At 29.9% G+C, this 19285-nt stretch overlaps 1 protein-coding gene across 2 annotated transcripts; it reads right to left on the reverse strand.

The window, feature by feature from the left end:
- Positions 1-12879: 12879 nt before the first annotated feature.
- Positions 12880-17290, reverse strand: LOC126844611 (angiotensin-converting enzyme-like). 2 transcript variants are annotated; one of them, XM_050582917.1, is made up of 10 exons: positions 17192-17290; positions 16453-16596; positions 15647-15835; positions 14814-14902; positions 14598-14758; positions 14403-14527; positions 14084-14309; positions 13889-14011; positions 13280-13423; positions 12880-13201 (listed from the first exon to the last, which is right to left on the reverse strand). In XM_050582917.1, the coding sequence occupies exons 2-10, from the start codon at positions 16580-16582 to the stop codon at positions 13024-13026; spliced, it is 1365 nt and encodes a 454-aa protein (XP_050438874.1). In that variant the 5' UTR covers positions 16583-16596; positions 17192-17290; the 3' UTR covers positions 12880-13023. The 2 variants fall into 2 exon arrangements, with proteins under 2 accessions (XP_050438874.1, XP_050438873.1); XM_050582916.1 differs by lacking the exon at positions 17192-17290 and adding an exon at positions 16703-16887.
- Between the last annotated feature and the right edge of the window lie 1995 nt (positions 17291-19285).

The raw sequence follows: 19285 nt of genomic DNA on the forward strand, positions 1-19285 counted from the left end.
CGAAGATACCATTTTTATAGATATTTTTGGTGTTAAGATCAACTGGGTCGTAACAAAAGAAATATATTACAAGGAAAAGGATAACGCAAAGTCGCATTTCGAAAATGGTGGATGGATAACGCATCCTTTTGAATGCATACAATTTCAAAACATGTTTTTGGATATCACTAAGGTTAATCTGCTATGTTTTATATGGGTCCATATATATTTGTATCAAAAACAAGTGAATGAGGATAAAGCCGGTTTGTGGCAGTGTAATAACTTCCTCAAAAAGATATTACTAGATTCGCTAAAATCTATTGACTACGAAGACGAGACTTTAGATAAATGTGTGAACACATTATTTGATTTACATAAGTTTACCTCCATAGAATTAAATCAAATTATAAGAGAAATAGAAATTGAAGTCAACACAACTATAAGTAAATTAAACGGACTGGATCATCAACCTGAATATCGTTGGGCTTATATTGATTACGATGAAACTGTGATCCATTTTGAAACATCAATATTATGTGCAAATGTTTGTGAAAATGAAGTGAATGAACCCTACAAAGAAAACTATACAAATATCATAGAGTCCATCGAATGGGAAACCGATGCAAACGTTTCGGATGAAAATGAACATGAGTCAGAACCTGATGTAAACGAACCAAATGAAGAGGAAAAATGGTCTAGTACTGATGTCGACGAAATGACCAGCCCGACCAATACAGAAACAGCAGGAGAACTTTTGAGTGAAACAGATGATGCAACGACTGAAAAACCAAAATCAACAGAAGATGTTCTCTTGCCAATTATCATTGATGACGGTAGTGTAAACTGTTCAACTTCAGCAGTTAATCAATTTGTATACAGATTCCTCGTAACAAACACTAGAAATATGTTTAGTTATGTTAATTTCCTTAATAATAAATTAAGTCCGACATGTATTAGTGATTTAATATATTTTGTTAGTGGAAACAAGAACACTGACGATATATTTATCCCAAATAATTGAATGTTGTTTCCATAATTATAATAAAGATTTAGTAATTAAGAGGGAATTAAATAGTTATGTAAAGTATTTTTTTTTTTTTTTTGTTAAATCATTTAATATTATAAACAAACTTTAGGTACAATACCTAGTTAAAATTGAATTGTTCTGTTCATCGACTATTTATGTTGCATTGTGAAAAAATAAATATAATGTTTTGCTGCACCTTTAGCCTCGTTTGCATATTTAATTTAGCCCGTACAGTGGGATCAGGCATAGAGGGGACGGAGCATATTAGGACGAGGGAAGTCATCGTTCTATACGAGTTATTCTAACTAAAAGTGATAAAATCACTTTCAAATAAAAGCTTTTTTGTCCGGCAATTACTATTAACAGTAACGTAAGTATTTCAAACAATGTGAGGACAAACCAAACACGTGGGTTTATTTTTAAAGTCACCCTCTAAAACTACCTTTAAAAATAGAGTTGCCGAAATACGTATACGCGGAGAGTGTATTATTTTATGGTTAAGGGTGTTTTAAATATTATTTTATTATATATTCGCCATGAGTCGCTCAAGTGTTTTCCAGTATATTTAACATGAAAACTAAAAATGATTTTTGATCATTAAATGTAAAAAAATATTTTAATTCAAATTCTTTTGAAAGTCTACTGGAAGGTGTAAAGGAAAGTGTACTCATATTGTAAAGTAAAATTTTGATCACATAGTATAATAAAATATATAAAAGCATTTCTTAATCATTTTATTTTTCCAAGAAATGTGATTGCTTTGCCAATAGAAATATGTTGTATCATTATCATTAAACAACGTAAAATATTTAATTAATTTTTTTATTAGAATAAATTTGATTTTATTAAACAGAAACTACATGTATTAATACAAATATTTATAGAAATATTATACATTTTAACATGAGTTATAATTGTGTTAAATAATATAAGATATTATTTGCTAATACATTATTAAAACTAAAACAAATATTTCTGTAGCTTAGGTCAAATCGGGCCGATATAAATGTTTGGCAAAAAAAAAAAAACTTATACGATTGCTCACGATCGTTAAAAGTTCAAGGATATATATCCAAGGAAAAAAATAAAAACTACACAACGTTGCAGATAACTTTCGATGTGATGACCAACATTAACATATTTTTAAAAATCTTGTTTGGTAATTGATCAATAACCATCTATTTTATTGTGAGAATTATCTTGATTGAATTTTAAACCAACGCAATGTATATAAATGGTGGAAACAAGGTCCGTCAGCGGTAAACTATACAAGATTAATTTGTTTTTAAATCCTGTTGTTATAACGTTCTCGAAAGAAGTTTTTACTTGTTTTTAACATACAAAATATATTATTATTTTTTCAAAAAATTGACTATTTTTACTTATTTATTTGGAACCCATTTGCAGGGCCGTTACATAGAGACTATACTTCCTATAAATATGCATACCATTTATTTATTAAACGTTAAAAGGGAACTCTATCAGGTGTCGACAATTCCCAATAGGGACTAGAATGTCGATTTTATTTTTTGTTTTATACCCATGTATATTTACCCATGAACGGAATAAAAAATGCATATTTTACATTTTACTTCAAGACCTAAATAAAATAACGTTGGGGATCTAAATGTTATAAAAACTTATATCGTCTTCAAAGCAAGTGTTATCGAAACTTGTTTATACAACTGTTGGAACCTACATGTAGTCGTTCGCAATCGTCTTCAAAAAAGTTCTACTAATAGCGACTGTACGCAATAGTATCCTATTATACAATTAAACAATTTTTACATTATTTAAAGAAAACGTAGGTAACCCGATTAAAAAATGTTTTCAAAAACGTTTAAGGAGTTTTGTAAACAAACAGACATGAGAAAATATTATGGAAATAAAAACTTAAAATCACATTTATCGAAAGTTAAAATGTCAAGATTTGCTCTTCTTGAATCGAACGACAGATTTTAACCAGACCATTTATTAATTAATTTATATCTTATTTATATGTTTAATGCTTTGCATATTACGATTAATTTGGGAAAAATATGTGATCAGTTTCTTTGCTTCCGTTTACAAAAAGCAATAAGTCACATAATGCGATCGGGTTTAATTTGTTATCAACAGATTGAATATACTTATACGATTTACTTGAGTTTTGTTGCAGGAAAAAAAATTTATCTGTCTTCTTAGTTATTGTTTCAACGTCCAATTTAGCCTGACAATCGTCTTTATGTGATCTGCTCAGTTCAGTTAAAATTGCATTTATTTCTTCTTCCACGTAAATCATAAGTTTATCAAATTGCTGGAAGTCATAATTAGGTTCTACTATTACGTCACAGAAAATGTCCAACAAATAATTAAAGAAATTATCATCCAAGTCGAAATCTCCGAGTGTTTTAATAATATTTTTTGTAGAATCCTTTATAAGAAATGTTGACAGATCATCTTTGTTATGGTTATTATAACTAATATACATATGCACCCATACATAACATAAAACATTAACCTTAAGGATATTTAAGAACATTTGTTGATAAATAATATTCTTGTATGGATCTTTTAGCAGATTCATAGTTTCTACTGACCACTTCACGATATCTCGTTCGTTGTGAAATATTTCTTTTATTAAACTAAAGCTGATATTGACACCAATTACTTTCTTAAATATTAAACTATCTGAATCTTCTGGCCAAAAACTTCTCAAGAACAACTGTTTGACACCGCGAACATCACCAATATCTACCTCCTGTAAACTAGAAGAAGCACTCAATGAATGTGACCTAATAGTTACGTTGTTTAAATACTCGAAATCGTTTTTAGAATTAGTTAGTCTGAATTTTGTTGCATAATCTGTTCTTAAATAGTTGTTGTTCTCGCACTGTTCTACCAGTCGCCTTAGAATACTTTCCATTTTCACAAAATCAAATACATTTTCATTTAATACTTTATATAATTCTATCCAGTTCGAATGTGCCATGAGTCGAATGTATAATTTCCAAATCCATCTGTAGATGACATAATTCCCATCGTACAATATCGATATAATGTTATTGTATATAAAATCTCTTATTATGCTAATGTTATAATCAACACTACCATAATCGTTCCAAAGCATTAATCTATTAATCAAATATTTTATATGTGGAATTAAACGATGCAAAATCACATTGTTGGTGCATTGAATATCTTGCATTTTTCGGAAATATTTCAATTGGATATACTGTTTTTTTATGAACGGAACGGCACATTCTTCAGAACTTAATACATTTATTTCCTCTTGGCTAAATGTAATTTGAAATCTATTCATTGTTTGGAATGAATTTAAAGACTCAATAAACTCAGCCTTATAACTTCCCAGAAGATTATACTCTTCCAAATATATAACCTAAAACACAATTTCTTTAAATTAAAAATCTCAGAAATGATATCGTTTTATATAGTAAATACATCTCAAGTCTAAAACTGAAAGTGTTCCTAATATTACAGGGATGACAATTTTTTAAATGATACTCTATTGAACTATAAGGTTTTCTGAACTAAGACTCTTTCATAGAAACACAGAAGTTACATTATATTTCCCTTCATCTATTTGAGCATTTTACGGGTGAGTACAATCCGACAAATCTATAATACTTAAATAATTTTAAGTAAAAAATAAAAAATGTTCGCCTAGATTTTTCCTTTTTGGATTAATTGAATACGTACTTCTAGTGAAATTATTTGATTTAAGGAAAACCACAATAAAAATTGTATGTGTTTGGAACCTAGTCATAGGTACTACATTTTAATAGGGTACAATATTACCTTCCCCCTGTTTATTTCGAATTTATCAATATTTCCCTTAGGGTAAAAGGGTTTTCGATATTTGTTTTGGTTTGTCAATACATATACTGACAACACTCCTCCTAAAGAATATTCCATACACATTTATTAGGTTATTAATTTGTCTACTTTAAACAAGTCTTAGCGCCATTTTAAGTTAAAAATCATGTAAAATTCTTAGGTGTCTTCTGAAGAGGAACGGGTACATTTTTAACATTTTAAGGAGAATCTTATATCTTCTAGGTACGATTTTAGAGTTGTTACATAAAGAAAACCGTCCAGCTGTTTAAAAAAAGTCGTGTATGAAGGCACAATAAAAAAAAAAAATTGAAAACAACTTTATTGTAAAAACTACTGATACTAAAAATAAATCGACCTACATAATTCCATACAAGTTTTGTTCACTCGACAAGGGGGAGGGCAGAAATAAGTCATTTCTTGGGCTAGTACAAGCAGATATATTATAATAACAAACTAATAATAGATACTAATTATTTCCAAGTTAAACATATATTTTATAAATCAGAAAACTTTGGTTCAATTGACGTATACTGTTATTTAATGAATACAAATTGTGCGCGTGTATGTAAAAAGTCAATATTTAAAATTCTAAACTAATATTATGTTTAGTTGCACAAAACTTGGAGCAGAATTTTTTAACTTTGACTTGTTAATGCCCAATATTTTGAGTTAAATCACTTTTACAAATACGCTCACTGTACTAATAATACAATTAATTAATTACAACATTATATTAATATAATAATAAGTAAATAACCTGTTTCTTTAGTTTTTGATTGGAATTTGATATTACATCGGCTAACGCTGAACTTTTTTTCTGGGAAGGCCAATGGGTAAACAATGGCATAGCTTTTAATTTCAAAACGACTGTGAATGCCAAGTAAATAAGAATAATGTAACGGTTTTGTATCATTATGAAGCGTAAGAGCAGCTTATTTTAAAAGGATAGTTAACAATTGTAACAACAGTTTACCAGAATTACTGAAACGAGTAACATTCGACACAATACACAATAGAATAAAGTACAATAAATTACTCGACCAGAAATATTTATTTTCGTTTTATTGTATATTTGAGTAGCAAAAAAAAAAAAAGGCACATTAATATTTACATTAAACAAATAACAGCTTACAACCAACAGACACAGTTAGTCTGCAAAGTTAACATGTAATAAAAAAAATCTAGTACATTGATGTCGGGGTATAGTGGGGACGGGGTGGAGAGTAGAAATTTTTATCTGCTTGCATTACTCAACTGCACTTCACCTCCCGTCCTGAATTATAAACTTAAATAACTTTGAAAATAAATTATCCAATACTGGTTATCGACCAGTCAAAATGTTCAACAAAATATTCTTAATTTAAAAAGTTAATCAAAATTATACGTTACCATTTATAAAACTTAAGTTTATTAGTTCATACGGTTATAAAATACAATGGATGGTGTTATATTTTTTAAAAATACATTAAATTTGTCCTAGCTATAAAAGTATAAAAAAAACAAAATTAAAAAGCCTATTATCTTCTATGTTATTGACTGGGCCATAGTTGATCAATCGCTAGGTACAAGAATATTAAAAACTATCTCAAACTTGAATAAAACAATTTTAATTCATATCAGTTAAGGACAATTACCTTTTTCTGTGAACATATCGGTAAATTCTAATTAAAAGAAAATGTATTAAAAAGAAATAAGTAAAAAACGATAATCGTTGTAAATCCAAAAGCTTCTCATATTTGCGATGAAACTTAATAGTATATTGTCTTAAAATAATATTAACAATATTTATATTAAACTATTTATTTATTTTTTCGTAGTATAACGAATTACACAATTAATTAATGTGTGTTAACATTAATTCACGTATATCCTTTTTTAAAGGTGTTTACAAAACTAATAAATATCAAAAGTACAAAAAACCGTACTTCAGAAATGCATTAGGTTAAATAAAACAAATATGTACTTAAAATGTATTTGTCTCACAAAACTAATACCATAGTTGTATGTTGGGATAAAATGGAAAGTGCATAATCCTTGTGCAAATAATTCATTTTTACATTGCAGTTAAATGCATTTCGGTTATTTATAGAAGGCAAACGAACAACTACTTACATTCATCTTATAAGTAGTATCTATAGACCTTAGGTTGTTAAAAAATTCAAGTACCTAAATTAAATTGTAGAAAATAGATTGATAAAATATTATTTAGTAAATCAAAGCCTAACATCAAATAAACTATGCCTCATAACAACCAAAATTTGATTACTGAATAATCTGTTTATATGCTATTTTCTTTGGTTCAGTCTTAATCCTTATTTTAAATAATCCTAATAATCCAAATTAAGGGATAATCAGTTAACAATATACTGTTTTCAACTTTCAAATTACTTAAACATGTATTTTTTTTACATAAATCACCAAACAGGGGTTCAATTGGCGTATACTTTTGTTTAATGAATACAAAATGTGAACGTGTATGTAAAAAGTCAACATTTAAAATTTTAAATCAAAACAATCTAGAGATAACATTTACACTAAGATTTATTTAACATTTTTTTTTAACTGTGTTAAGTATCCCGAAATTTAGAGCAAATGGAAATTTGGATTTTAAACTATGTTTATTAGCGTTCATAGGCATACTCATCCGCACTATTTGCTCACCAAACACTTTTAATTTCTAATAACTCGAAAATGATTGATGTAAAGCTGTACGGCTAGGTTAGGTTTGGTTAGGCGGGATTTTTTTTTATTGCTGAAAATATTTTTGCGTACATAAAATGATAGTAACAGAAAATTTGAGCTATCTTCCCTGTAGCAGCAAACCAAATTTAAAACCAATTTTATTTTTAGTATTTAAATATTATAGTGGATACAGTTTATGATATTATTTATTTTTTCAAAGTATTTTACAGTATGTTCAAATACCAAACAAAGGCGCCAAAGGGGTCCAAAAAAAAAAAAAGGTGATCATAGTAGAATACATAAACTAAATTACATAAAAACAACTTCATGAGTTATTTAGCAAGTGTGTCTGTCTTATTAGTACTTAATACAGATACTTTAGTAACACTTTTTTAATTATTGACACTCGACACCTGAGGTTAAGCTGTGTCCGTTGCGTGATTTTTAGCAGCGGCTAATACCATGTCAAATTACAAATTAAAGTCAAATAGCATGTAAATATTTGCTGTGTGACGCAACTGATAGGGCGTTAAACTTAACTAAAAATTTAGCGTTGATTATCAGCAGTAATTACACTGTGGAAAAGCAAATAGCGACTGTCCTAGTTCGAACTTTAAAAAAATATAAAAATAAAAACTATCACTGGATAATTGATTCTAATTTGTCATTCTTGCGTTACAAATTGAAAATTTACTGATCTTGGTTGTGGTTTTTTAAATTTATGTTCCTGGCTATTTATGCTCACAGTATGGAAAAAGTTAAAAAAATTAGTTTTCATCTAACAACCCCTAATACCACGTCACCTAACTTGTTTTTACAAAAAGTCGATTTTGCAACCCTGTTTAAAATGCAACAGTATAAATAGTATTAGGTTTAATAATACTATAAGTGAGCCTCTAGTAAATGTTTTTGTGCTAAAAAAAATATTATATTAACATGCAAGCATGTTTACTGATACATGCTGATAATGTTTAGACTGATAAGGGTTGTTTGCATTATCATAAGTACCGAACATTAGCTTTGTTCGCTTTAAAAAAAAGTGTACACTAATTAGTGTTTAGGTCAAATGTAAGGAATGTGATCAGGTGTGATATTTCAAAACAAACGCTTTTGGTGAAGATTAATCAACTGATAATTTATTTCTATTGATAGTAGAATTGATTTGAAATACCACACCTGATCACACCCCTTACTAAGTGTTACTTAACCTAGACACTACACTAATTAGTGTACACTTTCAAATCGAACCAAGCTATTACAAACTGCTGGAAAAGCGGTTTACTGATAAGAGTTAACATTTTCTTAAATAGTTTTGACAATTAATTATTACAACACCGCCAAAATGGTTAACAGCAAACCGTTTGCTTTCGGTAATTTCGCGAAAATAGTTGTTAAAGTTAGTGTTACTAGAGTTAAATGTTATAATAGAAAGAGGAAAAAATCTGTTACAATAGATTTCAAGTATATAAATAAATATTTATGATTATTTTAAAAAAAATGTATTATTTGTGAAAACAATGATATCAGTATTTTTGTTTCCATTAGTTAAGAATAATATACTATAATTTATAATATGGAATAATTTGTCTAAATGTAAGTGTAATATTTGTAAAATGTATAATTTATGTTTTATCGTCGTTTCTATAGTTATTTACTTTTATAAGTATTGCCATCATGGCCTTTTGATTTGCGTAATTTCCCATTGTCTTATCTGGCATTATTTTACACAGGTGCATCAATCATATACTTGACCTACTTAGTATGAAAATGTCCTAGCTGCTTCGCGTAACAAAATTTTAATACATATTTGGCACATCGGTTATGTTAATATACACCTGAAACGACTGATTTCTACAATGGAAATGTTACAATCTTCCAATAGTTGTACCAATATAAACGTTAGTAAAAGTGTTCATTAATTTTTAAATCGTTTCACTTTTATTAAAATACACTGTACACACGCACTATAGTAAGCCAAAATCCTAATTAATCAGTAATTTTGGCATTCAACACTGATATAATATATATTATGATACGTTAATATGTAGCTGTAGCTAAGTTCTTTAAAGCCAATACTACACACGAACATAATATTGGACAGAAATTTATTAAATTAAATTAACAACAATATAGTTCATATATTTATCCCAGAGACTTTAAACTACCAGAAAATTATAAAAACAGACAATTATTTCAGATATGAATCGACATAAAACTCGCTGCAAGTGTTTATAATCTCAAAAACATAAAATGTACGATTTTTTTGTTTAAATTTGTGTTTTTTATTTTGTATTTCTGTTTACTAAACTAATTGTCTTTATACTACCAAAAATGCAACACAATTATTTGATATTGTTTACATTGCGTATACAGTGTGATTAAATATTTACTAACAGCATTTTTTCTGTGAAATGGTTGTTTTAACTAAGCATATTTAAAATAAAATATTTATTTTGTCGATGTTAAATGATAATATTATATTATATTGGATACCTACAACATAATGCAAACCTGGGTGCATCTCTATCGGTTGCCTAAAAACTGTAAACACTGCGACAATTTTGACATTTACATATTGATCGTCACGGTCCCGTTTCCCCTCTAAAACCCCATTTGAGATAGGTGTCGGAATGTATTTCGGACAAGAGGAACAATAATAAAAAAGAAGCCACCAGTGCTAAAAAGGACTGTAGGAACACCGGAAAATATGGAGAGGTTAAGTGAGTCGTTATGTCGTAATTGAGGTGTTTCTATCTAGACTCTTTAGCGTCTTCAGGAATTGTGAAAAATTTCATGAGGGTTTGGACGACTTTTTGGTTTTCTGGCTTTAAATGGCTTGATTACATATTTTGTGCTATTCTATGTATTGAGCTGTGGTTTCTAAAGATAATAAAATTTTTATATTTTTCTTATTATAGCATTAGTTCTTAGTTATAATTATTTATGAACTATATTTGTATTAACCCATAAATATCAGTGCACATAACTTTTTAATACATTGGTAAGAAATGAGTTTTTAAATAAAACACAATTAAATTTATAAAAAACAAAAAACAGTTAGGGTTTTATGAAATAAGTTACGTTTAAAAATAACTATTATTGGTTCATAAGACGTATTAAACAGGTCTATAAAACTTAATAAAACCAAATTTAATTTTCTAGTATGAATTGATAATATATCCGTAGCATTTTTAACCACCGTACCCTGTTTATTTTATCAAGAATTTTCGCGGTTCATGTTTTTCAAATAAAGCATACATCAGCTATTTAAAAATTATAACGCTGTCAAACGAAAAATATACTTTTTTTTAAAATATAAACTAAATAAAACCAAATTTTAATTTTTTATTTAAATAAATGAAAATAATACGTTTTGCATAAATCAAACAGGCCTCCTGTACAATTTATACACGAAATGACACGTTTTAAAGCGGAAATAATACGTTTTGATAAAAAATTGGGAAATACAACCTTTTGGAAAAAAATAAGTATACTCCCTATACTTTGTATACAGGAAATGATACGTTTTTTGTTGACTAAATATTATTCTCCAAATGTTTTACCACTTTAAAGCATACCCACACTAACCAGTTAAGGTGACTAATGACTAAAACAAAAAAAAATTAATTTTACAAGATTTTTAAAATAATAAATAATAGAGGTTTATGCATACTAATATATATATATATTTTTTAATTTATCACTTTATTATCGTTCCGTGTATTATGATTAACAAGATTGTAATACTCCATAAAATTAGTAAATTAAATATTTTACATAACATTATAATTTGTTTAAATTGATAACCAAAAGTATAGTTATTTAACTAAAACTGTGATATTAGGTATGTAATTAGTATTAGGACACTTTAATCAGTTATTATAATAAAAACTTAGAATACTGAATGTGTATTGTGTATCGCCTTTCAGGTATGAACAGATTATAATTAAATAAGTATAATATTTTAACAATATTAAAACTTAAGATAACAATTTTTTTAAACTGTAATATTTTAAGTATAGTTGGTGTAAAATTAGGAAAATTAAACATTAGTTTAATAAGTAAATAGTTGGTGAGATTGTTGTTACGTAGCTACCAAAACTGTTATATTAATTTACATAGTTTCTTGGATCAAAAGGTTACTTTAAAGGTTTTAATTTACGTTTAAAATTCTTTAAAATTGTAAAGCAATGGCTTTACAATTTGCAATTGGAAAAAATGTTGGCTAAAAATCGAGTCATATACAGGGTGGGGCGTGGTTACTTCCTTATTTTAAAAAATCGTAACACAAAAAGTATTAGAAATATCGATTTAATTTTTTTTTCATTGTACAGGGGTACATTTAAAGTTTTATTTCACTGGGTTTTAAAAACGACATCTCGAAGGTGGCCACCGTCCACGGCAATGCACTGAGATGGCCGAAATCTCTTTAGCCGCCGAATGTTTGCGTGCAGATCGCCTAGAGGATTTCAAAAGTGCCGCCCTTATCCTCCCGATGTTTTCTGGCGTCCTGAAGGTTCTGGAAGGTCCATCACATTTCTTTTTCACAGCTAACAGTATCCCTAAACGTGTCCTCCCATAAACCAATTGATTTCTGATCAGGCACATGACCTACAGGCACGATGTTGAAATGCTTTCTGAAGTTGAGTTGTGATGACCGAACGGCGAAGGAAAAGTAGGCCTCCACGGCGAACGCGCGCTCCTCCTTTGTCCACTGCATGTTGACATTGAACTAGTCATAAAAAAAACTTTAGATACCGAGCTTTCGAACGCGCCATATACCAACACTCTAGGAGTAATGGTCACACTGTGGCGCGAGTTTCAAATAAGGAAGTAACCGCGCCCCACCCTGTATTATACTATTATTATTTTAAAATGTTAACAAACAAAATCGTTCTACCCTAAAATGTTCTAAACTTATAACTAAAAAATTAAAAATAGATTTATTGTAGTTGAATAACTACAAGTATTTAACTGGGTAAAATACATACAAATGTTTTGCATTTGCAGTGTTTTAAGTTTTACAATAAAAATAATTTCAAGTATATATCAGACATACAAATATAGCATAGCTGGTATGTTAACGTTTGTAGAAGTATAGGATGCAAGTATGCAACATTTAATGTGTCAGAAACAATATTGCTTAATTGGATCAGTGAACAAAAAAAAAAAAAGTACTCGTTGTATACCATAGTTATTATAACATTTAATCATATCTAATATTGTACTAATATAATTAATACAACGAAATTAGAGTCATTATTTATATTATTTAAATAAATGTAATGAATCTGATATTTCATATAATGTTTGGAAAAATCATATTTTACATTACACTTTTTAGTGTATGCGTAGCTAGAAAATTACATAGAATTTTACACAATTGAAAAATGGTATTATGATAGAAAATTATTACAATTTACAAACATTGATAGGCTTATTACAATTAATATTGGCAGCCTGTTATACAATACACTACGTCGACGAATAATCAGCGTTTAGGTAGCATTCGTTTTCCATCCTAGAAATTCATTTGTTTGATTGTTGACCGTCCATAAATGATCGTAAAGAGTACGGAAGTACTCTAACATAGGATTTGCGTCCAATCGAGAATGGCCAACTATAGTTTCCAACAGGCTTTGCCATTTGACCGACGCACCCTTTGACATCACTGGTCTTGCCGTAGATAAACAAATTTGTTTTTTTAGAAATAATATTAACAGCTAATACATACTACAACCGATAAATGAGTACTTTATTATTTTGGCGATTTTTTTGTACCCTCTCAAATTGCATTCGTACAGCTGTTTTGTGTCGGCGTGCTTAGGATCATACTCACCGCAAGCTATGCATAATGCTTTGAATATCTGGAATTCTATAATTGGCTGCAAAAAGTACCTGTTGACACACAATTAACATCAGAGCATTGCCAATAAACCGACCCACATGGAATTCTGGTGTACAGCTATGATTTATAAAAAATAAACGCGAGAAGCTAGGCTAACTTGTTCCAACCAAGAAGTTGGTACTCGGTCATATTAGTTCAGAAGCTGTTTTCGATAGTAAAAACTTTCTTTGGTTGTTTATTTTTATTTACTACAAACATGTTATATTTTAAGTGATAATAACTGTATTTATTCATCTCAAAACGGGTCTAATTTAATGTACATTATTATAGGTTGAAACAAAATTGGGAAGTTAAAGGTTCGGGAACGGCACTCGTCAACAATTAATGTGATTTTTAATTGGCTAATTCTAATTTGTCATGTAAATAAAATTCATGAAATAATATTGCGATCAATTTGACAACATATAGCTGATGTGCTAGGTGTTCATAATTTTTACATATTATGTTTTATTTACTTTATTTGTGGCAGTTCTGTCAAAACGCTATACGAAGCGCTCGGATCGAACGGCTTGTAATTGCTGTTGGCCGATTTATCTTTACCCTTGGCTATGGGTGACGAAACGCCTTCGTATTTGAGTCTGTACTCGGAGAAACAATCATTAAAACACAATTAAAATTAGGAAAAAAACAACAATAAAACTCGTTAGGACCTTTTGCTCCACCAAAAATCGTTCATGTGCTTGGGCGCGAATGTCCTCTTGAACACTCCAGTGTGCCAAAGATCGCTGGCGTAGGCAAATGGCAGGATCGACACTTTTTTTAGTGCCATCTGCAACAGAAATTTGTGTCTACTGTCCTGGCTGTCCGAATGCCTGTCAATAAAGTCTTGATACCGCACGGATAACACCAGGGCGTTAATCAAACTCTCCGAAAACACTGCAAGGCAATATAATATCAGTCAAACGTTTAACGTACCAAGTATAGGTATAAGAGAACAGAAAGTATATTATATTTAAATCAACCGTATACCAGTGTCGGCCGGTCGTTGGTACACTATCGGTTGTTTCTTGTACGCCATGAAATAATGCACCAACCCTATTTGGGCGTGGAACTTGTATACGTCTTCAGCACCTCCTTTACAGCAAATTTTGATCCTGAAATTTAGGTGTCATTGTCAATGCCTTCTGTTCCGCCCATCTGTACTAATGTTAGTTATTTTGCAACCTGAAATCGTTGTCTTTGTAAATATCCCAGGACGACGGTTGGCAGTCGACAAACTCATCGGATTTTTTGAATAATGACCGAGCCCACACGGATTTAGGTAGATTTCCCATGCCGATCGACGAATAAAACCCGTTGGCTTGGTCGAACAGCCGTTTAGGCGTCTTGAATACAAAAAGACATTAGCTAATTAATATCATAATACTAGTATGTATCTACCTTAATGTCCATCTTATCATTTTTGTCCGGTACGAATTCGTCCGGCATGGAATGTATTAAATTAGTCCAAGGCTGACCTAACACAGAACCTGTGGACAATGTTAGATGCATGTTAATCTCTTGCAAAATGTATTATAATAATAGGGGCTTGTCGGTAATATAAAATTATAAGCTAGGGAAGGGAGTTATAAAAATAAGCTTCTTAATTGTTTGCTGAGTAATTGTATAAAAGATCAAAAGGAGGACTTTCTCAATGCATAGACGTTTTGTCGTTTTGTACCTACGACTCTTTTCGATAGTCTCATAATAAATGTATTCTCCTTCTCCTCTTAATTCAAACCATTCATAATGATCCATTACTATAATATTACAGTTTCACATAGCGATGAAATGGTTGTGCGTTAAGGGTTTACCAGTGTCAGCTATACTTTAGCTAAAATTGTTTATTTTTTAGCAAAAACAAACAATTGTATCTATAACTTTTTTTCCATAGAAAATATGCACGGTTACTTAATTTTTTAAACACTCTTATTTTAATATATTTATTTATTGTATGTTTTGAAATCGAAAATATTTAAAAAGAAATAATGATTATGTATAATGAATTGGCAACAAACACAAAAGTAAACATATTAAACAAAACCCGTAAATAAGGAGAGGGTTGAACCAAAAAGATGTATTTAAACCAACAATTTTTCTATTCAATAACAAAAATAATAAAAAATAGCTTTAACAACCAGGAAACAGAAAGGTACGGTTTTGATGGAGAACAGCCATGCTTATAGCTTTTATTTATTTTCAAACCAATTATGATCAAATAATTAAAAACTCACCCAATAAATGCACGGGGATAGGGCCTTTGGCGGCTACAGTGTTTGGTCCGAATTTGTTTCTGAGTAATTTGCGGACGTAAGTATACAATTGCAAGTACAGCGGTTTAATGTTTTCGTAAATCCGGTTAAAATTTACTGGACATTCAGTATAATAAGGCTTAGCGTGATATGCGATTACATCTGAAACATCTTAAACGACAATGGTAATTGATTAACATTTCATTGTTTTTAGCTTCAATGCGAAGTTGAGAAGGTATTGTTTTTATTTATTTTTGTACGTGGACCGATTTCCTTATATTTTAGAAAAATATACACAAAACTACGGCGTGCCACAACTTTTAGATAATAAGTCTAATTACTTTTAAAGTTATGTGGTATTCTTTATAAATAGGTAGTATTACCGATGTACAACAGTTTGTTAAGAATATATCATTAATTTTTTCCTCCAAACGGAGTAGAAACTGTTTCTTTATTTCCCTTTTTTAGCTGTAGTGGTAGAACTTAAAATTAGGCTGAAGGTAGATCGATAGGGCTTTAAGCTATAGGATTGTGCATTTTTCTCTAAACAACAAATTTAAGCCTTTTGTTGCCATTCAAATATTTTTTATCAGTGTTTAATAATTCTACTGTCTACAAAATATGTGCATCGAAGTGTTTATTTAGAAAATAACTCATGTCTAATAAGTATAGTTATAATAATTCCTGAAAGCCCATAACTACTCCGACCTCGATATTCACCGTCACCACTAGCTCTGACCCTGCTATGCCCTGACCACTTTTCTTGTTTTTTTTTTAAATAGACTTACTATTCAGCTTAGCCATGTTGTTGAGATGTCCGATAAATTTTAAGTACTGATTTTTTATATCATAACTGGTATAATTATGCCAAGCTTTCCAATAGTGTTTCAGTTCGGCCGGATCCCATGAACTAATCATGAGTTCTTTGATATCTGAAATTAAACAGTAGTGTTACTTTTAGAAACAAATTAAAAAAAAAAAAGTCAAATATTGGTTATAACTAAAATAATAATACAAATGGCCATTTAATCTAAATACCGGTAAAAGTAATCCCGCACGATCGATCGTTTCGCAAGTATTCACAAACTTTGCCGTCGATCAAAGCGTTAATCATATTGCTCTTTTGCATTATAAGCTGAAAGGCGACTATTCGATTACACAAGCTCTTAGGATTACGTATTACGTGTATAAAACGACAACCTTTTTATAAATGGCCAAGTCCAATTGACATACACCCGGACTACTCAAAAAGGAAACGTTGTGTATCAAGTCTTCGTAGTTCAAGCCAAACGCTAAAGACATATTTTTAGCCATTGACATCAGTAATTTTTGAAAAAGGAACAAATTCACCGAAGCGTTGATCTTTATACAGAATATTAACATAGAACAATGATAAATGAGGTTTAAAGCCGGGCTAACCATTATAAGTATAAGGCTTCAGCCATCGGATGTACAATATACAATTATTATTACTATTGAAACGTGAAACAATAGAATACTTTTTCAAATAGACTTGTGACGACTTACAGCACTTTTTATCGTTTCCACACTGACGTTTGTGTTGTACTTCCACTGAGCCAACGCGTATGAGTGCAGCTCATCTTCGGTCATTTTATGGATCTTACGAAATTTCTGTTCCAAACTGCTAGACGAATCTATTGACTGAACAAAGCAATTTGATGTTATACGAACAATGGACCGTCAGAGGTTTTTATTGTTTACTGTTTCATTTGACTTCTTGCTCATCTCGTCTAGAGAAATCGCACCGGCTGGCCGCATCGTCAATAATGTGACAAAACTAAAATAAGAACATAGCAAAAACGTTAAATCTATCATTTTTCAGATTTCATTACTCAACACATGTCCTGGTACCGGGAAATCAACGTAAAATAATAACATTTAATTTATCGTAGCCCAGACCCGAGTGTAAGAAACAACTGAATAAACATGCAACTTTATCACTATAGTAACTCGGTTTGATTTTAGTTATACCTAACTCAAAGCAAAAAAAAAACACTTATTATTTTATTACAAGTATAGTGTGGCAAAACGATTTTTTTCATACATAAATACATCAACGATTAACCATTTTATAAAACGTATACCATTCAAATAATTATTATTACATTTCCCAAGATTAATACGTTAAGCAAAACTTGTTAGGATCTTTGGTATATTTTTTTGCACTGTGAAAGTATACAACTTTACCATACTTCATGTTATAGATAATTTATCCAATGCCCTGAACTGTACAATAATATTAACTCGTACAATCTAATTAATAATTAACAATTGGGTATTTTAACGGTAAAGTTCAACGGAACACAGTTTACAAATACTGCTGCCACCTGTAGATGAAATATGAATAAGCACAGTATACGCAGCACTGCAACAGAGAGCGCTAGTCATTCTCCAACAGGTTTTTGCCATGAAGTTAGGTAATGGGCGAAAAGGTTACATTAAACATTTGTAAACATTGTACCTAACAAAAAATCAATGTAATTCTACTTGTACAATTTGCGCTAACTTATAATAATGTTCTAATTTGTTATATCTTTTTGTGAACAGCAAAATATAATGATGTTTGAGTGAAAACAATTTTTTTTCGATTGGTTCAAAGCAATACGAAAGTAAGCCTGACGTATATAAAACGGCATAGCACATAAACTTATTCATATTTAAAATAATTTAGAAGATTATAGTTTTCACAATTATTTGTTTTAATATGATATCTAGGCGTAGAAAAATATATTGTCGATTTTGTCAGGTATGAAGTTATAGGTAAGTCCAAGTATTTTTTATAATATTTTTGTTATCTGCTTGGCTAGGTAAAAAAGTCACTCGTTTAGGAGTTTACATGAATTTAACTCTTTGCAACTTACCTGATACCATAAAAAACCAACAATTTCAACTATTTTTGTTCAAGTATATAAAGTCTCTTCTAATGCGACCATAATTTACCAATGCTATGTGCAAATTCAAAATATGATTGGTTATTTTATAACTAAAAATCCATGTTGATTAATAAAAAAAAAACAATACAGTAGACCCTAGCATATGACCTGGGCAAAGCATATTGGGGAGGGGGAGGTTACAGGTCTACAAAAATTATTATAACTGAAAGTGATAGAATCACTTTTAAATAAACGTTTCGATGCGTATCTGCAGATATACAAGCAATAATAGTGTATTGGCGTTGTTACTCATACATCGTATTTAATAGCATAATGAAAATATTTTTTAGAAACCTGTTGACTGTTTAATCGATTCAATCATAGCAACCTAGAAATTTACTATTGTCAGTGTAATTTTCGGCTTTTTTTCTAAATAATACTGTACTTATGTTATAGCCCCACCCTAGATTAAGCTCCAGTCTAAATTTCAGGCGTTAAGTCCTAAAGTTTTGTTGGAAAAAGAAAAATAAGGAAAGACTTTTTACCCCTTCTAAAGGTAAAATATTCAAATACGTTTGCTTATATACAATTAGGCTGTACTGTCATCCTATGTGGTCACGTTTATATGTTTTAATTTAGTTTAATACTCGAGGTAAGTATTTGTTTACTACAAATACACCTATCAATAAGATCAAAATAAAAGTCAACAGTCAGTATTGACTTTGAC

Source organism: Adelges cooleyi, unplaced genomic scaffold, assembly GCF_023614345.1.
Source record: "Adelges cooleyi isolate 19-005CV unplaced genomic scaffold, UGA_ACOO_1.1 ACOO_flye_CR_arks_rails_tigmint_CR_PRNA_651, whole genome shotgun sequence".
Classification (NCBI taxonomy): domain Eukaryota; kingdom Metazoa; phylum Arthropoda; class Insecta; order Hemiptera; family Adelgidae; genus Adelges; species Adelges cooleyi.